At 38.9% G+C, this 20,356-nt stretch overlaps 1 protein-coding gene across 2 annotated transcripts in view; it reads left to right on the top strand.

Moving 5' to 3' along the window:
* IL1RAPL2 (interleukin 1 receptor accessory protein like 2) overlaps nt 1-20,356 on the top strand; it is a 565,994-nt gene that overhangs the window by 62,330 nt on the left and 483,308 nt on the right. For both annotated transcript variants that reach the window (XM_036924997.2, XM_057495438.1), the window contains exon 2: nt 17,348-17,534. In XM_036924997.2, the coding sequence (XP_036780892.2) occupies nt 17,348-17,534 (187 nt within the window). The remainder of the gene's footprint in view (nt 1-17,347; nt 17,535-20,356) is intronic.

Here is a 20,356-nt window from a genome sequence, read left to right as displayed (position 1 = left end):
TTGAGAGGAAGGTCCAGAGATCTCCCATTATGTCTTTAGCCTACACTTTTATCAACATCACCCACCAAAGTGGAACGTTTATGACAATTGATTAACTGACATTGGCAAATCATTATTACCCAAAGTCCATAGTTTTTTTTTGGTTCACCCTCAGTATTGTACATTCCATGGGTTTGGGCTGATGTATAATGGCATGTATCCATTATTACAGTGTCCTACAGAATATTTTCACTGCTCTAAAAATCTTGTGCTCCAACTATTCATACTTGCCTCCAACCTTTGGCAACCACTGATCTTTTTACTGTCTCGATAGTTTTGCCTTTTCCATAATGTCATATACTTGGAAACCTACAGTATGTCGACTCCAGATTGGCTTCTTTCGCTTAGTAATATGAATTTAACATTTTTCCATGTCTTTTCATGGCTTGATACCTCATTTCTTTTTATCACTTAATAATATTACCTTGCCTGGATGTACCACAGTTTATTTATACATTCACCTACTAAGGTATATCTTCATTGCTTCCAAGTTTTGGCAATTATGAATAAAGCTGATGTAAACATCTATGTGTAGGCTTTTGTGTGAACATAAGTTTTCAGCTCCTTTGGGAGTAAACTAATATGATCATGTGATTTTTCTTCCTTAGTCTGTTGATGAGATGGATTACATTAATTTATTTTTGAATGTTGAACCAGCTTTCCATACCTGGATTTATACTACCACTTGGTAGTGGTGTATAAATCTTTTAATACATTACTGGATTTGATTTGCTAATATTTTGTTGAGAATTTGGCATCTTTGTTCATGAGAGATATTGGTCTGTAGTTTTCTTATAATGTCTTTGGTTTTGGAATTAGGTTAATACTAGACTCATAGAATGAGTTAGGAGGTCTTCCTTCTACTTCTATGTTCTGAAAGAGATTGTAGATAATTAGTATTATTTCTTCCTTAAATATTTGACAGAATTCATTGATGAATACATATAGGCCTGATGTTTTCTGTTTTGGAAGGTTATTGATTCAATTTCTTTAAGAGCTATAGGCCTATTCGTATTGTCTGGGTTTTTTTATGTGTAAGTTTTGGCAGATTGTGCTTTTCAAGGAATTGCTCCATTTCATCAAAGGTATCAAATTTGTGGGCATAGAGTTGTTCATTGTATTCATTAATTAACCTTTTAACATCCATGGTACCTGTAGTGATCTCCTCTTCCATTTCTGATATTAGTAATTTGTGTTCTCTCTTTTTTTTTAACTCTTGGTATTCTCAAGCATTAACATTGCATGTTTGCAGTTATATGTATGTATTTCTGCATTAATATAAAGTCTCCTTTTCAACAACTTTGTAAAAGGTATTTTTCAATAAAATTTTCTTATTTTTATCATGGTTCTCAAGAAATAGAATATAGTAATTTATTCTTCATTTGCCCCATGGTCCCAAGCACATAAGCCGGTGAGAATTATGCCTGGGCTTGCCTGGGGCTTGACTGGGTTTATCCCACCTTCTCTCTAAACATCCTGACCCTCCCCCAAAGCAACAGGCTGAGCGAATCTGCCACAACAAAAGGCACCACGCTGCTGCACCACACTGCTCTCTCTTTGTCCCCCTTTAAATAAACAGCTGTACTTTAGAACAAAGTTACTTTCTTTTATCAAAAAACACATTCTTTTAGCATGCAGATGAGTTTTCATTCTTTATACCTTCTCTTATTAAAACATACAGCTTTTAGCATAGAGAAACATTTTCCTTATTTAAGTAGTTTTCATTAGAACTTAAAATCATTTGATACTTTAACTTTCAATGAACACTGAAAAATAGGCCACCGTAAACTGTTACACTAGCATTCTTCAGATTGATACATCTATGAACATATATTATCATTTTTGGAAATGTGCTTTACAACACAATTTCTCATTAGGCACAAAATATGTCTATATAACTTAGCAAACTTTAAAAATTTTGCTTACCACAAAAATTCTCAGGCTGTTTGCATATATACACACTGTTATACATTAATACAGTATTATTATTAAGATGCTTATTTGCTACACTTGTTTACTTATTTTTAGCAACCATGCTAGATTACTTAGAAAACTTTTACTAAACATTAGACAAAGTCAAACTTTTCTTTAAGCATCTTCTTGAAATCATTAACAGGTAACATCAACTTAAATGACTTTAAGTAAACTTTGGCAGCTGATAACTATAAGGACATGCATGCCTCAGCCAAACCCAAATTAGCATTAATGCTTAACATTTTTTATCAGATTTTCTGGAAGTTTTAGAATGCCCAATTTTCACAAGTGCTTGTCTTTAAATCAATTTCATTAATACCATCCGGAGGTAGAAAGATATTTTCATTTACACACTTAGACACACAAACATACAGACTGAGTATTAATGATAAGGTTCCCTCTGGCAGCCATCCGACATTGAAAACTGGCTACTCACTAGAACAAAAAGTCTGCCACCGACCCTTCTGGACTTCCACACTGAGGTTGTAAAAGAGTGGTTGGATTAAATGTTCCCTCCGGCAGCCAGCCAAAGTCAAAGGACGGCCACTCGGAGGTGCAGAAAACACGAAATTTTCCCTGACATCCGTGTTCAAATTGTGAGCTCTCTCCCTAATGTCTGAGAAAAATGGTCTGTCATGGGAGAGAACGGGGTCGTCTGAGTCTGTCCCATTTCTCCTGTCAACAAGACTAAGACAAACACGACAAACAACAAACAGGCGCCTACAGAGAAGAATATGCCGTGGCCACAGAGGCAAAACTGAAAGTAAGTTGAGGGCCTGTCAGACTGCAGTGGCAGCCGACTTTCCTCACAGATGAGGACTTCATCCTCCAGACGGGGGCAAGGGACGTCTCCCAAGACCCCTGGTCGACGACCTGCCAGCGCGTCCGCCTAAGTCAATGCCGACCCTGATACAGATTGGAGCTCCTACAGGCTTATACAGGCTTCAGGCTTGTTCGCGAACAAAAACAGTGAGACACAGACAGACAAAGACAGACAGATAACTGAGTGCACTCACCAATCGGCACAGGGCTCTCTGGGTCGGGGGCCCTGGGGGTCTCTGGGATCCCGGATGAGCCCCCAAATGTTGTGCCCAAAGTCGTGAATCCCAGAAGACCACCAAGGGGCCAACACCGATGCAAAAGCAAAGAGCCTTTATTCGAGCTAGCTTGAGCTCAATCTCTCATTTACACCAACGCAGTGGCAAGATGCCAGAGAAAGAGAGCACGTTTTCCCCAGAACAAAGGTTTCATGGGTTTCCAGGGCGGTTTGGGGGGGTGATGGCCGTGGCTCTGGCTGATTGGCTGGGCCTGGGGGTAGTTGGGGGGGTGATCAGTCGTGGCTTTGGTCAGTTGGCAGGGTCTAGGGGTGGTGGGTGTACTTCTTGCTGACTGGAGAGAGACTAAGCTCTGATTGGCTGAAATAGGATCTGGGAGCTTGCCCTTTCACAGCTAAATCCTGAGACAATTTATCTGGGCTTCTGCTTTTAGACATGAAAAAGTTCCCTAATTTACTTACTTTTTTCAATAGGTGAGCCCTGGTGATACAACAAATTTACATAAACTCAAATTCTGAAATAAAACTTTGCATTTTATAGTATAAGCATGTTTTATAAATGGAAGTTAGAAAAAGGCATCTGGATGTTTCATGTATGTTTTAAATCCTGGGTCTTTTTACTTTTCCCCTCAGGGAACCCAAGATAGGTCACCATTTTCCTCTAGAAATACTTCTGGGGAAAAAGTATAAATTATGACCTAATGCACCTAACATTAAATCTTTGGAATAGAAAGTGAGATTTATTCATAAATTTGTAAATTCTTCTATGCTGCACATATTAACATTATTCCTTAAATGTTATCTTCACACATCTGCTTTTCTTTCTGTAAGCTTCTGCAAGTTGGTATGGATAACCATGAGTTAATTTGGCTGTTAACCCATGTTAGCATCAAGTTCTGAGAGTAGCCAGGGGCTAACAGCCAAAACCTTGGTTCTAATCCACTGACCAGCTATATGAGGTTGACTGTTATTTGTCCTCTCTGTGTCTACATTTTACTACTCTGCAAAATGTAGATGATATTTACCCTGAACATTTTCCTGGATTATTGGTAGAATTAAGAGATACGGAAGCACTTGAAGATTTTGAATCTATGCAATTATGAAGACTTGAAATATCACTGCAAATGATGTTTGCTCATATTGAGCCTGAATGTGTTCCTTGTCTTTCTGAAGATATGAAGGGAGGACAGAAAAAAAAGTATAATCCTCATTTTTGCACATTCATCAATCTGCTTCCTCAAATTTACACAGCTCTAATTGTACCTAATGAAAGAAACATAGCATTTTTAGGTACTAGTTCCAGGAAACATTTAAAATAGAACTGTCCTGGGACATTTTTCAAAATAAAATCTAAATAATGCAAGATTGTTAGTGGTAACTGTGCCAGACCTGGATTATACAACTAATAAAAATCAAACTGAGTCTCAGACTGTCAAGCAGCCTTGATCACACCTCCGGCATGTCAGTGATGGAGACAGCAGGACCACACCTTGCATTGTCTTCGAGTCTTTGAGTAGAGGCCTTGGTCAGTGTCAAGGAATTCACACTTCATAAGGTTTGTTTATAGGTCAACAAGCAATTTGTCAGCAGCCTTTCATATGCTAGAGACCAGACAAAAGTGCAGAGCCCTGGTGTAAAGTTGTTTGTGGGTAAGGGTTCAAGACTGAAACATTTCCTCCTTCAACCTATCAGCTATTCCCAGGGTGAGTTCACTATCCTCATTCCCATCACCACTGAAGGTGTTGCTTTCATGGCTTACATAGTTTATACTTTGGAGGTGTTATGGAGAGAAACATAGGAATATCTTTTGTCTTTTGTCCCTGGAAACCTTGCCTAGAAATCTCGGCTTTACTAGAGAAGGTGTTTGTCTAAGAAAATCCCCAAAATTCTTAATGAAACTCTTACTAACGTTTTGACCTTCAACTTTCTGGCCTTTGCCTAGTAGCTAGCACTCATAGTACCTGGAAGTTCCTTCCTGCCTTAGCTACTGTCTCTTGATTCATTTATTTTTGTGCCTGGGTTAGTGTATCTTTTGGATCCTTTCAGACCTTCATGGCCATCTGGTACTAGACCTGTTACCCAAATGAATTCTTAACCAGACTCTTTCCTATCAAGTAGCACCCCTAACCCAGTAGCATATTGTAAACTCAGGGGGAAAATAAGTTCCCAGCCTGGGGCAAACTACCTTTGAAGCCAAAATCAAAGAGAGAAGCAAAGTGGGAGAAACCCATATATTGCCTACAAGCAGTTGTCCACTTCTCCTTATCTGTCTCTTGAGACCCAGCTGTAAAAAGGGGCACCACCAGACCTCTCTGGTGCAGATATACCCTCGCTCCCCCAACCCTTGCAATCACCTATTGATATGGAGATGACTACTTCTCTTCTCCCTTGGAAACACCTATTGATATGGAGATGAACTAAGGCCAGGTGAGAGATTCTGGAAATATTGTAATTTAACTCACAATCACATATATATTATAATTATTATTTGTTAATATACATACCAACTAACCCTAGCAGTAATAAAATTCTAACTATAATGTATTAACAATCTACTGTGTGCCAGATGCTGCTTATGTGTTTTATGTACGTTATTTTGTTTAATAGTTACAAAGCAGCCTGGGGAGGTCAGGTGTTATAATCATTCCAACTGAAATGGCAAACATACTTTTGTTCATGGTTGTAGAAAGAAAGAAACCCCTTCATCCACCCATAAAGGACTTATCCTCATTTTTCAGCTGAGGAAACAAAGTGAGAGATGTGACATAACCTGCCCAAAGACACAGAGCTAGCTGAACCCAGTGGATTTAAAGCTGGTGTTTTGCTAAGAGACTACGGTATTATTTTAGCTACTTATTTAGACTACCCTGTTTTCTCCCCAGGGCTAAATACATTTGGGATAGTAAGCTTCATTCAGGGCATTGGACATTCTATCTACTTCTAGTGTTGAGACTGTAGCTCAACAGCTCTCTTTCACTGGGGGTATAACATAATAACTGGAAGATATTTAATAAGTAAGTCTCTTTCACCTGTGTGGATAACACCATGGACCAGATATGATCAAATTCTGTAATATTAAGAACCATTCAGAATAACTTATATACACCAGAGGCAATCCTTGTCCTATTGTGTTCAATACCTTTTAAAAATTGACCATTTATTTTCTCTCCATCCTCCATACCTACCCTAGTCCTTCTTTTCTCCCAGATGTAGTCAATATATTCCTTTCTTTGCTGACATGCTGAGGCAGAAGACTTGGCTAATCCTTACCTTAGTGGTATAAGAATACCTGCAAAATTGGGAGCCAACATGGTGGCGTGAGTAGGACAGTGAGAATCTCCTCCCAAAAACACATATATTTTTGAAAATAAAACAAATACAACTTATCCTAAAAGAGAGACCAGAAGACACAGGACAACAGCCAGACTACATCCACACGTGCGAGAGCCCAGCGCCTGGTGAAAGGGGAAAGATACAACCCCCGGCCCAGCGGGACCCGAGCACACCTCCCCCCAGCTCCTGGCGGGAGGGAGAGGGAGCCCAGGACTGCTAAATACCCAGCGCCAGCCACCCACACCAGAGCGCAGACACAGTGCATGCGTGAAGGGCTGGAAACTAGGGAAATAGGGCAGCAAGGCCTCTGAGCGGGTGCCGAAGCTGATGCCCCTGTGACAAAGAAAAGCGAGTGCTTTTTGAAAGTCTTAAAGGGACAGGGACTTAACAGCTAGACGGAAACAACACAGGTCACAGCCCAGTGGCTGGAAATTACAGGGAAAACCGGGCGCACTAACCCCCTGGGCAACAGCTCTGAGACTCCTCACGGAGGTAAACAGCCAAACAGCCCTCCCCCCGGTCCATTACCCCTCCGGGCGCTGCGAAAGCAGAGAAACAGCCTAAGGCAAACCATGCCTCCATATCGGCCGGGCAAGACACAAAGACCCAGCCTACACGCAATTACCCAACAAAAGCCACTAGGGGTTGCAGTAGTCCCAGTAAAGAAAGGCCAGCAGCGAGTGAAAAGTTTGGCCCTCGCAGCTGACAGTCAATAGCACCTGTCAACATGAAAAGGCAAAAAAATATGATCCGGAGAAGACTAACCCAGACAGCTTCAGCATCTGCTACATCTTCCCCTGAGAAGGAACCTGGGGAGATAGATTTAGCCAGTCTTCCTGAAAAAGAATTCAAAACAAAAGTCATAACCATGCTGATGGATTTGCAGAGAAATATGCAAGAACTAAGGAAGAAGAATACAGAAATAAAACAAGCTCTGGAAGGACTTCAAAACAGAATGGACGAGATGCAAGAGACCATTAATGGACTAGAAAACAGAGAACAGGAATGCAGAGAAGCTGATGCAGAGAGAGATAAAAGGATCTCCAGGAATGAAAGACTTTTAAGAGAGCTGAGTGACCAATTGAAATGGAACAATATCCGCATTATAGGGGTACCAGAAGAAGAAGAAGAGAGAAAAAGGGATAGAAAGTGTCTTTGAAGAAATAATTGCTGAAAACTTCCCCAAACTAGGGGAAGAAATGGCCTCTCAGACCACAGAGGTACACAGAACTCCCATGACAAGGGATCCAAGGAGGGCAACACCAAGACACATAATAATTAAAATGGCAAAGATCAAAGACAAAGACAAGTATTAAAGGCAACCAGAGAGAAAAAAAGGTTACCTACAAAGGAAAACCCATCAGGCTATCATCAGACTTCTCAACAGAAACCCTACAGGCCAGAAGAGAATGGCATGATATACTTAATGCAATGAAACAGAAGGACCTCGAACCAAGACTACTGTATCCAGCACAAATATCATTTAAATATGAAGGAGGGATTAAACAGTTCCCAGACAAGCAAAAGTTGAGGGAATTTGCCTCCCACAAACCACCTCTACAGGGCATCCTACAGGGACTGCTCTAGATGGGAGCACTCCTAAAAAGAGCACACAACAAAACACCCAACATATGAAGAGGGGAGGAGGAGGAATAAGAAGGGAGAGAAATAAAGAATCATCAGACCGCGTTTATAATAGCTCAACAAGTGAGTTAAGTTAGACAGTAAGATAGTAAAGAAGCTAACCCTGAACCTTTGGTAACCACAAACTTAAAGCCGGCAATGGCAATAAGTTCATACCTTTCAATAATCACCCTAAATGTAAATGGACTGAATGCACCAATCAAAAGACACAGAGTAATAGAATGGATTAAAAAGCAAGATCCATCCATATGCTGCTTACAAGAGACTCACCTCAAACCCAAAGACATGCACAGACTTAAAGTCAAGGGATGGAAAAAGATATTTCATACAAACAACAGAGAGAAGAAAGCAGGTGTTGCAATTCTGGTATCAGACAAAACAAACTTCAAAATAAAGAAGTAACAAAAGACAAAGAAGGACATTACATAATGATAAAGGGCTCAGTCCAACAAGAGGATATAACCATTATAAATATATATGCACCCAATACAGGAGCACCAACATACCTGAAACAAATACTAACAGAACTAAAGGAGGAAATAGAATGCAATGCATTCATTCTAGGAGACTTCAACACACCACTCACTCCAAAGGACAGATCCACCAGACAGAAAATAAGCAAGGACACAGAGGCACTGAACAACACACTAGAACAGATGGACCTAATAGACATCTACAGAACTCTACATCCAAAAGCAACAGGATACACGTTCTTCTCAAGTGCACATGGAACATTCTCCAGAATAGACCACATACTAGGCCACAAAAAGAGCCTCAGGAAATTCCAAAAGATTGAAATCCTACCAACCGACTTTTCAGACCACAAAGGCATAAAACTAGAAATAAACTGTACAAAGCAAAATGGCTCACAAACACATGGAGGCTTAACAACACGCTCCTAAATAATCAGTGGATCAATGACCAAATCAAAATGGAGATCCAGCAATATATGGAAACAAACGACGACAACAACACTAAGCCCCAACTTCTGTGGGACACAGCAAAAGCAGTCTTAAGAGGAAAGTATATAGCAATCCAAGCATATTTAAAAAAGGAAGAGCAATCCCAAATGAATGATCTAATGTCACAATTATCAAAATTGGAAAAAGAAGAACAAATGAGGCCTAAGGTCAGCAGAAGGAGGGACACAATAAAGATCAGAGAAGAAATAAATAAAATTGAGAAGAATAAAACAATAGCAAAAATCAATGAAACCAAGAGCTGGTTCTTTGAGAAAATAAACAAAATAGATAAGCCTCTAGCCAGACTTATTAAGAGGAAAAGAGAGTCAACACAAATCAACAGTATCAGAAATGAGAAAGGAAAAATCATGACGGACCCCACAGAAATACAAAGAATTATTAGAGAATACTATGAAAACCTATATGCTAACAAGCTGGGAAACCTGGGAGAAATGGACAACTTCCTAGAAAAATAGAACCTTCCAAGACTGACCCAGAAAGAAACAGAAAATCTAAATAGACCAATTACCAGCAACGAAATAGAAGTGGTAATCAAAAAACTACCAAAGAACAAAACCCCCGGGCCAGATGGATTTACCTTGGAATGTTATCAGACATACAGGGAAGACATAATACCTATTCTCCTTAAAGTCTTCCAAAAAATAGAGGAGGAGGGGATACTCCCAAACTCATTCTATGAAGCTAACATCACCCTAATACCAAAACCAGGCAAAGACCCCACCAAAGAAGAAAACTACAGACCAATATCCCTGATGAACGTAGATGCAAAAATACTCAACAAAATATTAGCAAACCGAATTCAAAAATACATCATAAGGATCGTACACCATGACCAAGTGGGATGCATCCCAGGGATGCAAGGATGGTACAACATTCAAAAATCCATCAATATCATCCACCACATCAACAAAAAGAAGGACAAAAACCACATGATCATCTCCATAGATGCTGAAAAAGCGTTTGACAAAGTTCAACATCCATTCATGATAAAAACTCTCAGCAAAATGGGAATAGAGGGCAAGTACCTCAACGTAATAAAGGCCATCTATGATAAACCCACAGCCAACATTATATTGAACAGCGAGAAGCTGAAAGCTTTTCCTCTGAGATCGGGAACTAGACAGGGATGCCCACTCTCCCCACTGCTATTTAACATAGTACTGGAGGTCCTAGCCATGGTAATCAGACAAAACAAAGAAATACAAGTAATCCAGATTGGTAAAGAAGAAGTTAAACTGGCACTATTTGCAGATGACATGATACTGTACATTAAAAACCCTAAAAACTCCACCCCAAAACTAATAGAACTGATATCGTAATACAGCAAAGTTACAGGATACAAAATCAACACACAGAAATCTGTGGCTTTCCTATATACTAACAATGAACCAATAGAAAGAGAAATCAGGAAAACAACTCCATTCACAATTGCATCAAAAAAAATAAAATACCTAGGAATAAACCTAACCAAAGAAGTAAAAGACTTATACTCTGAAAACTACAAGTCACTCTTAAGAGAAATTAAAGGGGACACTAACAGATGGAAACTCATCCCATGCTCTTGGCTAGGAAGAATTAATATCGTCAAAATGGCCATCCTGCCTAAAGCAATATACAGATTTGATGCAATCCCTATGAAACTACCAGCAACATTCTTCAATGAACTGGAACAAATAATTCAAAAATTCATATGGAAACACCAAAGACCCCAAATAGCCAAAGCAATCCTGAGAAAGAAGAATAAAGGAGGGGGGATCTCACTCCCCAACTTCAAGCTCTACTATAAAGCCATAGTAATCAAGACAGTTTGGTACTGGCACAAGAACAGAGCCACAGACCAATGGAATAGACTAGAGAATCCAGACATTAACCCAGACATATATGGTCAATTAATATTTGATAAAGGAGCCATGGACATACAATGGCGAAATGACAGTCTCTTCAACAGATGGTGCTGGCAAAACTGGACAGCTACATGTAGGAGAATGAAACTGGACCATCGTCTAACCCCATATACAAAAGTAAACTCAAAATGGATCAAAGACCTGAATGTAAGTCATGAAACCATTAAACTCTTGGAAGAAAACATAGGCACAAACCTCTTAGACATAAACATGAGTGACCTCTTCTTGAACATATCTCCCCAGGCAAGGAAAACAACAGAAAAAATGAACAAGTGGGACTAGATTAAGCTGAAAAGCTTCTGTACAGCAAAAGACACCATCAATAGAACAAAAAGGATCCCTACAGTATGGGAGAATATATTTGAAAATGACAGATCCGATAAAGGCTTGACGTCCAGAATATACAAAGAGCTCACACGCCTCAACAAACAAAAAACAAATAACCCAATTAAAAAATGGGCAAAGGAACTGAACAGACACTTCTCCAAAAAAGAAATACAGATCGCCAACAGACACATGAAAAGATGCTCCACATCGCTAATTATCAGAGAAATGCAAATTAAAACTACAATGAGGTATCACTTCACACCAGTAAGGATGGCTGCCATCCAAAAGACAGAGAACAACAAATGTTGGCGAGGCTGTGGAGAAAGGGGAACCCTCCTACACTGCTGGTGGGAATGTAAATTAGTTCAGCCATTGTGGAAAGCAGTATGGAGGTACATCAAAATGCTCAAAACAGACTTACCATTTGACCCAGGAATTGCACTCCTAGGAATTTACCCTAAGAATGCAGCAATCAAGTTTGAGAAAGACCAGTGCACCCCTATGTTTATCGCAGCACTATTTACAATAGCCAAGAATTGGAAGCAACCTAAATGTCCATCGATAGATGAATGGATAAAGAAGATGTGGTACATATACACAATGGAATACTACTCAGCCATAAGAAAAGGGCAAATCCAACCATTTGCAGCAACATGGATGGAGCTGGAGGGTATTATGCTCAGTGAAACAAGCCAAGCGGAGAAAGAGAAATACCAAATGATTTCACTCATCTGTGGAGTATAAGAACAAAGGAAAAACTGAAGGAACAAAGCAGCAGCAGAATCACAGAACTCAAGAATGGACTAACAGGTACCAAAGGGAAAGGGACTGGGGAGGATGGGTGGGTAGGGAGGGATGGGGGGGAAGAAGAAGGTGGGTATTAAGATTAGCATGCATGGGGGGATGTGAGAAAGGGGAGGGCTGTATAACACAGAGAAGACAAGTAATAATTCTACAGCATTTTGCTGTGCTGATGGACAGTGAATGTAAAGGGGTTTATAGGGGGGACCTGGTATAGGGGAGAGCCTAGTAAACATACTATTCATCATGTAAGTATAGATTAATTATAACAAAAAGAAAAAAAATAGCAGTTCCTGAGTGGTGACCTCCAATGGGTTCTACACAATGGTATAAAGGGCATATAGAAGTGTAGGTAAAGGGTCTGTTTGTGTTTATACAGAGGATCATAGCCTAATTTGGCTACCCCGAAATTGAACTAAGATACGATATGAAAAAGAACTTCCAACATCAGCACTCTCTGGAAGACTCATGCCAGAAGAGGATCACCAAAATCCCGAACAAAAATCCACGCTCTACTACAGGTGTAGACACACTCATCCCACCAGTTCCTGGACTTGCCATGGGAATGAAGAAGGAGATATCTAAGCTGGCCTGTGCATACAGTAAAACAACAAATTTGACTGGATCTATACTGTTGGAACTCAACCAAGAATTAGGAGAAGTGCAAATTGTAGTGCTCCAAAATCTTACAACTACAGACTATTTACTGTTAAAAAAACATATGGGATGTGAACAGTCCCCAGGAATGGGTTGTTTTAATTTGTCTGGTTTCTCTCAGACTGTTCAAGTTCATTTGGACAATATCCACTATATCAAAGATAAGTTTTCACAAAAGCCTAAGGTGCCTAACTGGTTTTCTTGGTTTCACTGGAGATGGCTGGTAATTACAGGTATGCTTTGGTTACGTAACTGTACTCCTATTATGTTAATGTGTGAGCGCAATTTAATTAGTAGTTTAATACCTATACATGCTGAAGTTACTCTACAAGAAGATATATCAAAGAAATAATCAGTCTTCCCATGTTTTCTTCTACCTGCTACTTCTATAGCTTTTCTTCTTCCTTCCTAATTACAACCCTTAAATAGAATTCGTGCCTCATATCGAATTTACCGAGTATCCTAATTCTTCCAAGTGGTAAAGATACCTCAAGAGAAATGCTGGGCATAGAAGCCACAGGACATAAATATGCAAAGAAGTAAAAAACTAACCTTTTCAAACAATAAGGCTTCTCTCTCACTTACCAACTTTACATTTCCCTGTATGGCCCCGGAAGATGACTGGTTAGCCAGAGACAGGTAAGATTCCTCAAGGGAGGAACAACCTAAGACAGGCACAGTCGCAGGGGGGCCATCAGGTGAGAAATTGGGCATCAACAGAGGTGAATCTTAGAACCTCACCCCCCCTGTTCTGAGAGAAATCTGCATACGTGGATGTTTTATTGCCCTTGTCTAGCTTGGATTAACACATAGTCTGCAGGCACACACCAGATCATCTACATTTGCTCTCTTACAACACTAAACTATGTTTTCTACCTTTATCTTGTATCTACCTACCACTTCAGCATTTTATTAAAAATAATAATAATAAAGAGAGAAATGTGGTATCCACATATAAATTAAGTATAAAAATCAAATGAATATTCATATTTGAACTGATTGTTTATAGTTCATAATGCATGAGCAAAACCGAAAGTTTCTGTGATGACTGCCCTTGTACTGTTCACCATGTAAGAACTTATTCACTATGCAAGAATTTGTTCTCCATGTAAGAACTTTTTCGTTATGCTTTAGAAGATTAGAGACTGACGAAAATTAGGCTTGGGGTGGATTAATGATTGTGCATTGAGCGTTGACTCCCCTATACAGAATTTTATTGCTGTTATCAACCATTTGATCAATAAATATGAGAGATGCCCTCACACACACAAAAAAAAGTATGCACTTCCAACTGTAAAATAAATAATTAACCGGGATGTAATGTATAGCATAAGGAATATAGTCAAAATTTTGTAACAACTTGGTATGGTGATAGCTGGTACCTAGAATTATCATGTATATAAATGTTGAATCACTGTGTTGTACACCTGGAACTAATGTAATACTGTGTGTCTACTACCCTTCAATAAAAAATAATTATCTACAAAGAAAAAAGAAAAAAAGAATACCTGCAAAATTATGCTGGGCTGTATTTAGAGAATGTGATATTTGACCAACCACATACCTGTATCTGTAGAATGGGGAGGGAGTTAGTATCATATGGGGCTTATGCAAAAGTAGATCAGAAAGGGCATGTCTGTTGAATACATGGCTTTTGATGCCCACTCATTTAATCAGCTAACATCTGAGCACCTACTCTCTATTGATGTAGACCCCAGGAATAGAGTGATGAATAAGAGCAACAAATCCCTTGCTTACATTTCATAAAAATACAAATGATAGAAGATCAGAGAGAAGAGCAAGTGTAAATGTCCATGACTTGAACAGGCTTGTGTATTCAGGGAATAGAGGAAATGCCATATGACTGTATCCCAATGAGTGAAGGACAGTGTGTTAAGACAGGTCAGATCATGTAGGGCTTTAAAGGAAGTATAGAGACATGAAAATGTTTAGCACTGAAGTGTTGAAAATGGGATCAAGAAGAACCAAATTGACTGAAATAAACTTTACCCTTTAGCCTGGGACTTTTTTTTCTGGTGGCTTTAGCTTCATGGCTTTTAAAGAGGCTATCAAACATCTAACAAAAGAATTAAATGTTCTTACAATTTGATCTCCAGTGAGCATACCTTATACCTTTTGGATTCTAGGAACCTATGTTAAGTGAAAGTGAAAAGCAATAGCTCACGATCTGCATTGTATAATGTGGTTGCATTTGAACATCAGAATGGAGTGCTTTGATAGCAGTCTTCTCAAATGACAGGCATGGGTATAATCAGGAGTACTTGTCAGTAATTAAATTCACTAGAAATCTAAGTAGCAGTCATTTTGATTAACTTTGTATGTAAACCCAATGGGTAGCAGCCATCTGCACTCCTGTGTTTTGTACGATGTCTAGCATATTGTGAAATTTCAATAAGTAATAAATAATATAAATAGTAGCAGTCATTTAAGGCCATCTTAAAATTATTGATTGGTATGCCAGTCCCACTTTTCTGAATTATTATCACTTGTTTGTAAAAACGCGTAGTTTTGAAGTGCCTTTGGCACTTTGTATCTTAAATTTTTTTATTAAAGCATAGTGGACATACAATATTATATTGGTTTCAAGTATACAACATAGTGATTCAACAGTTATCTACATTACTAAATGCTCACTCCAACAAATGTAGTTACTATCTGTCAACATACAAAGATGTTACGTAACTATTGATTATATTGTCTATGCTGTACTTTCATGCCTGTGACTAATTTATATTGTGATTGAGATTTTGTGCCTCTTTATCCCCTTCACCTATTTCACCCTCCTACCCCAACCCCTCCCCCATGGTAACAGTCACTTCTCAGTGTCTGTGAGTCTACTGCTATTTTGTTTTGTTTTGTTTTGTTTTGTTTTTAGACTCCACAAATAAGTGAAATCATATGGTATTTGTCTTTCTCTGTCTAGCTTATATCACTTAGCATAATAGTCTCTAGGTCCAACAATGTTGTTGCAAATGGCAGGATTTCTTTCTTTGTTATGTTGAATAATACTCCGTTTTGTACCACATATTCTTTTTCCATTCATCTATTTATTTAAGGACACTTTGGTTGCTTCCATATCTTGGCTATTGAAAATAATGTGGCAATAAACATAGGGGTGCTTGTATCTTTTCAAATCAGAGATTTTTTCTTTGGGTAAATTCCTAGGAGTGGAATTACTGGGTTGTATGTTATATCTAATTTTGGTTTTTTGAGGAACCTCCATAATGCTTTCCACAGTGGCTGTGCCATTTATATTCCCACTAACAATGAAGGAGAGTTCCCTTTTCTCCACATCCTTGCCAACACTTGCTATTTCTTGTGTTTTGGATAGTAGCCATTCTGACTGGTGTGAGGTGTTATCTTATTGTAGTTTTGATTTTCATTTCCTTGAGGATGAGCGATGCAGAGCATCTTTTTATATGCCTATTGACCATCTGTATGTCTTCTTTGGAAAAATGTTTATTCAGGTCCTTTGCCCATTTTTTAATTTGGTTATTTGGTTTTTTGGTGTTGAGTTGTATGAATTCTTTCTGTATTTTGGATGTTAACCCTTTATCAGATGTATCACTTATGAATATATTCTCCTATACTGTCAGTTACCTTTTTGTTTTGTTGATGGTTTCCTTTGCTGTACAGAAACTTCTTAGTTTGACATACTCCCAATTTTCATTTTTGCTCTCCCTTGCCTGAGGAGATTTGGCACTTTGTATTTTTAACAGCAGCTATCCTTTGATATTTAGAACAGATATGAAATGTCCCACCAAGAGATTCATAGTTGACTTTCTTTTAAGTCTTACTAAGCTGCTTCTGATCTCATTCTCACAGATTTCAGTTTTCTTTTGTGTGGTTGATATCTTCTGGAGTCCAGGTAGGGAAAAGTCATAGGGTATATCCACAGGGAAATGAAGGCAGATTGAATTCCATAAATACCCTCATATAATGAGTTAGACAATTAAGGCCCGATTTCTAAAGAGGACTTATGGCAAAATTCAGTCTGAAATTCTTTTATATTGATAGTGTTGGTGAATATAATTAATCCGGACCAATCGCATTCTACTGGGATTTGTTTTTTTGTGGGAACCTAGAATCTGATGGCTGACATATCTCAGTATACACCTTAAAAAGCTATGTAAGTTAACAGGTATCTTCTGTATGTTGATCTGGCTTTTGGTATGTATCTTATAAAAGAAAATGTTGACTTCAAAACCAATGGTAAAATTAAACAACCCTTGAAACACCTGTTAAGGGACTACTATAGAAGCAGATCAAAATGTCTGTAGCTCTAGTATAGACTTTTTCACAAGTTTTCAATATCATATTTTCAACATAGCAATATTTACCACTGGGAAAGAAGTCTGGCTATCTCATAGTTCTGAAGATGGGTACAGCTGTTCTGTGTACCTATGTAGCTGTATCATGGGCAGAGATGTGCACATTAGCATTTTATTTGAAATCTTTCTGTCAGTTGAAGTAGAAAACTGTGTTGTTTTGATGTTGTTTTTGATTTCTAGGCAAGACCCTAAATGGAATAGTCAATACTCTTCAAATATATAGAGTACAAAGTTGTAAACATCCAATAAAGCCATTTTGCTACTTCTCTGTTCCTACAGAAACTCGACATATTGCATGAAGGTGTCAATGTCCTTGACTGTTGCTGAGAATGAATCAGGCCTGTGCTACAATAGCAGGATCCGCTATTTAGAAAAATCCGAAGTCACTAAAAGAAAGGAGATCTCCTGCCCAGATATGGATGACTTCAAAAAGTCCAATCAGGAGCCTGATGTTGTGTGGTACAAGGTAATGCAGCATGGTGTCAAAGGCAGTTTTTACCTTAATAGCTGGCTTGGGATAGGAAAAGGAAGAGATTTTATTTCTAGTTTTTGGTATTAGATATTTCACTGGGAAGAATCAACAGATGCTCAGCAAAATAATTCAGAGCTGTAGCTCCTATATGCCACTGGTTTTCATGCCCTTCCATCAGCAGGTATCAAAAGCAATCCCACTTTTCGCAACTGCTAGAAATAAGTAAAATCTTCCTCCACCCAGCTCATGAGAGCAAATGGGAAGAAAAGTGAAAATTTAAGTAAGATGCAAAAGAGAGTATTTGTGGTATATAGAAATATTACTGTTAGGAACAAAATCCCATCATTACAAGTAATTGTACTTATAAACAATATCAACTGTTATCATGGTCTATATTATGAGAACCACTGCAGTCAAGGCAGAGGAAAGAAATGGGCCCAATGCAGAATATGTGAACACTGGAGATAAAGTGTTTAGCTGGCAATAAACCTCACTCAAAGGCTGCACAGAAAAGCGGTGAATGAAGGAACTATTTACAGAGGTGTGGTTAGGGTTAAGGGACCCAACAAATGATGAAACTGTCAATTACCTCTCCTAGGCCCACAGTGGCAAGGGGAAGGAGCAGTGCCACTGGAACCTGGCAAGAGCAGAGCAGAGAGAGCTGTGGCCTTAGAGGAACATAGAAACTGCAGACAGAGGGAATGGGCCGGATAAATACCATAATCCTTAACTTGCCTTCTGGTTTCCTACGAGTGCCTCAGCGCCTACCATGCACATTCAAATAGAAGTCAGAGGGCAAAACCAGGAGAAAGAATCAATAGTCTTTAGCTTCCGTGGGCATGGAGGAAGTCAGACAAGGGCAGAGAATGGATCCAGGGGAGGAAAAAGAGACATAACCACACACCCTTCTAGCTATGAGAGTCTGGCTGCTAGCCTGGGTCTCTGTGGTCCTATAAAAGGACTGAGAATCCCTTGCCAGCTCTAAGCCACAGTGTTTGACACATAGTACAGGCTTATGTGATGGCCAGAGGTGACCAAGGAGGTTTTCTGCACAGGTGCTGTGTGCATTGTTAGGAGCAAACACATATAAAGATGACCCAGGTTGTTTCTATAGGATCTGACAGACCCTCAGTTCCCAGGGAAGCCTAAATCCCGTCATACGTTTTTAAATTTGGAAGCCTCTCTATCCTCACACCTGGGGAAACTAACCAAGAGAAACCAAGAGCATGTCCTCTTCTAGGACCTCAAGTCTCTATGTGAATTGTCCTCCCTTTTTTATTTAATGAAGATAATATTCTGACAGAAAAAAGGAACATGATGTTCATTATGCATGAATATAGAATATCTATAACTTAGATATGCCATCATTGGCTATCATCAGCCTTGCTGTTATTTAGTAAGCACTTACCATGTGCCATTTACTGTGCTAAACTTGGTCTCTATATTATCTCATTTAAATCTCAGTGCAATTCTGTGCAGTGGGCATCCAAAGTTAGAAATGTACAACTGTATTATCTCCAGTGTTTTAACAGTGTAAAGTATGTGTGTTGCACAATCCTTTTCCCAGTCATCTTTTCAAATACATGTAATCTTTAAACTGGTTTCTTTTCCATCAATTTCTGCTTTTTACTTACTCTCTAATTATCTTGCCTCACTCTCACATTCTGTTTTAGTTTCCTAGCCTGTCCAGTCCAAAATAGTCTATGGTTGGCCTTTGAGGACTATTCCTGTGCCTGCATGTAATCACAGCTGGATAGAAAAATAGAGGCAGATGAGGTGGCACTGGGGCATATTTGTAAAGATGACTGAGTAAGCCTATTTTCATGCTTGTAATGTAAAAGCTGTGTGTAAGAGGGCTGCATTTCCTCTATCTGAACTCTGTCCGTTAGCAAAAGGAAGGGAGGGAAGGGGCTACACTTTTTAACACTTCCTCCTGACACTATATGAATGGGGCTTAGACATTAATACAGATATACAATAATATTAGTGTTTTTAGAAACTTAAATGAGAGATGAAGATTCTCTTCTTTACTGAACAAATAAGAACACTAGAATGACCTCATTATTCACTGAGAACACTGTTGTGTCCCTTTATCCCATTGCTAAACAAAAGAATCCCCTAACTTTAATGGGACATCAGCAATGAAAATACAAATACACAACTTGGGGTAAAACACTCTTCTATGGGATTAGTTACTTCCACTGATGTTAATGAGGTCAAGACTACCAGTTTGAATCTCCCTTTTTCTTGCCACAGCTATCTTAGTTTCAGATGTTTGCTACTGCTTATAAATGGGATGGGCTGGGACATTATGGATGGTTTAGTGCAAATTAATTAATTCATTTGTACAACTGTTCATTCATTCAACACTTACTTTTTTTGGTGCCTATGATTTGCTAGGCACCATGCCAGGGACTGGGGATAGTGAAGTCACCAAAATAAACACATTTCCCTGTTCTCATGGAGGGAGTTAGATAAGTAAACAACTTCTCCTCAACACTACAGGATGGAGCTACATCAATTAAAACATCTAAAGAACAGCTCCTGAACTCAACAGCATTTGTATCAAGTAAAGGGTGTAGACTTACCTCTGTGTTTAACCGTAGATAGACTTGAAAACAGGAAAATTTCAAAACTTAAGTAAGGTCACTCAGTATTTTCACAGTACATAATAGTTGACAGTAATCTTTCACAAATATTTTTATTTAATATAGTACACATAGAAAATGATAACATGGCACAAGGAGGTGATTAGAAAACTGCCCTGAGGGCTTGGGCTGTTCTAGGCCCTACATGACTGATTTCAGGGCTGTGGT

The sequence above is a fragment of the Manis pentadactyla genome, chromosome X, assembly GCF_030020395.1.
Source record: "Manis pentadactyla isolate mManPen7 chromosome X, mManPen7.hap1, whole genome shotgun sequence".
NCBI classification, from domain to species: Eukaryota; Metazoa; Chordata; class Mammalia; order Pholidota; family Manidae; genus Manis; species Manis pentadactyla.
This window is presented reverse-complemented; position numbering and strand designations above follow the sequence as displayed.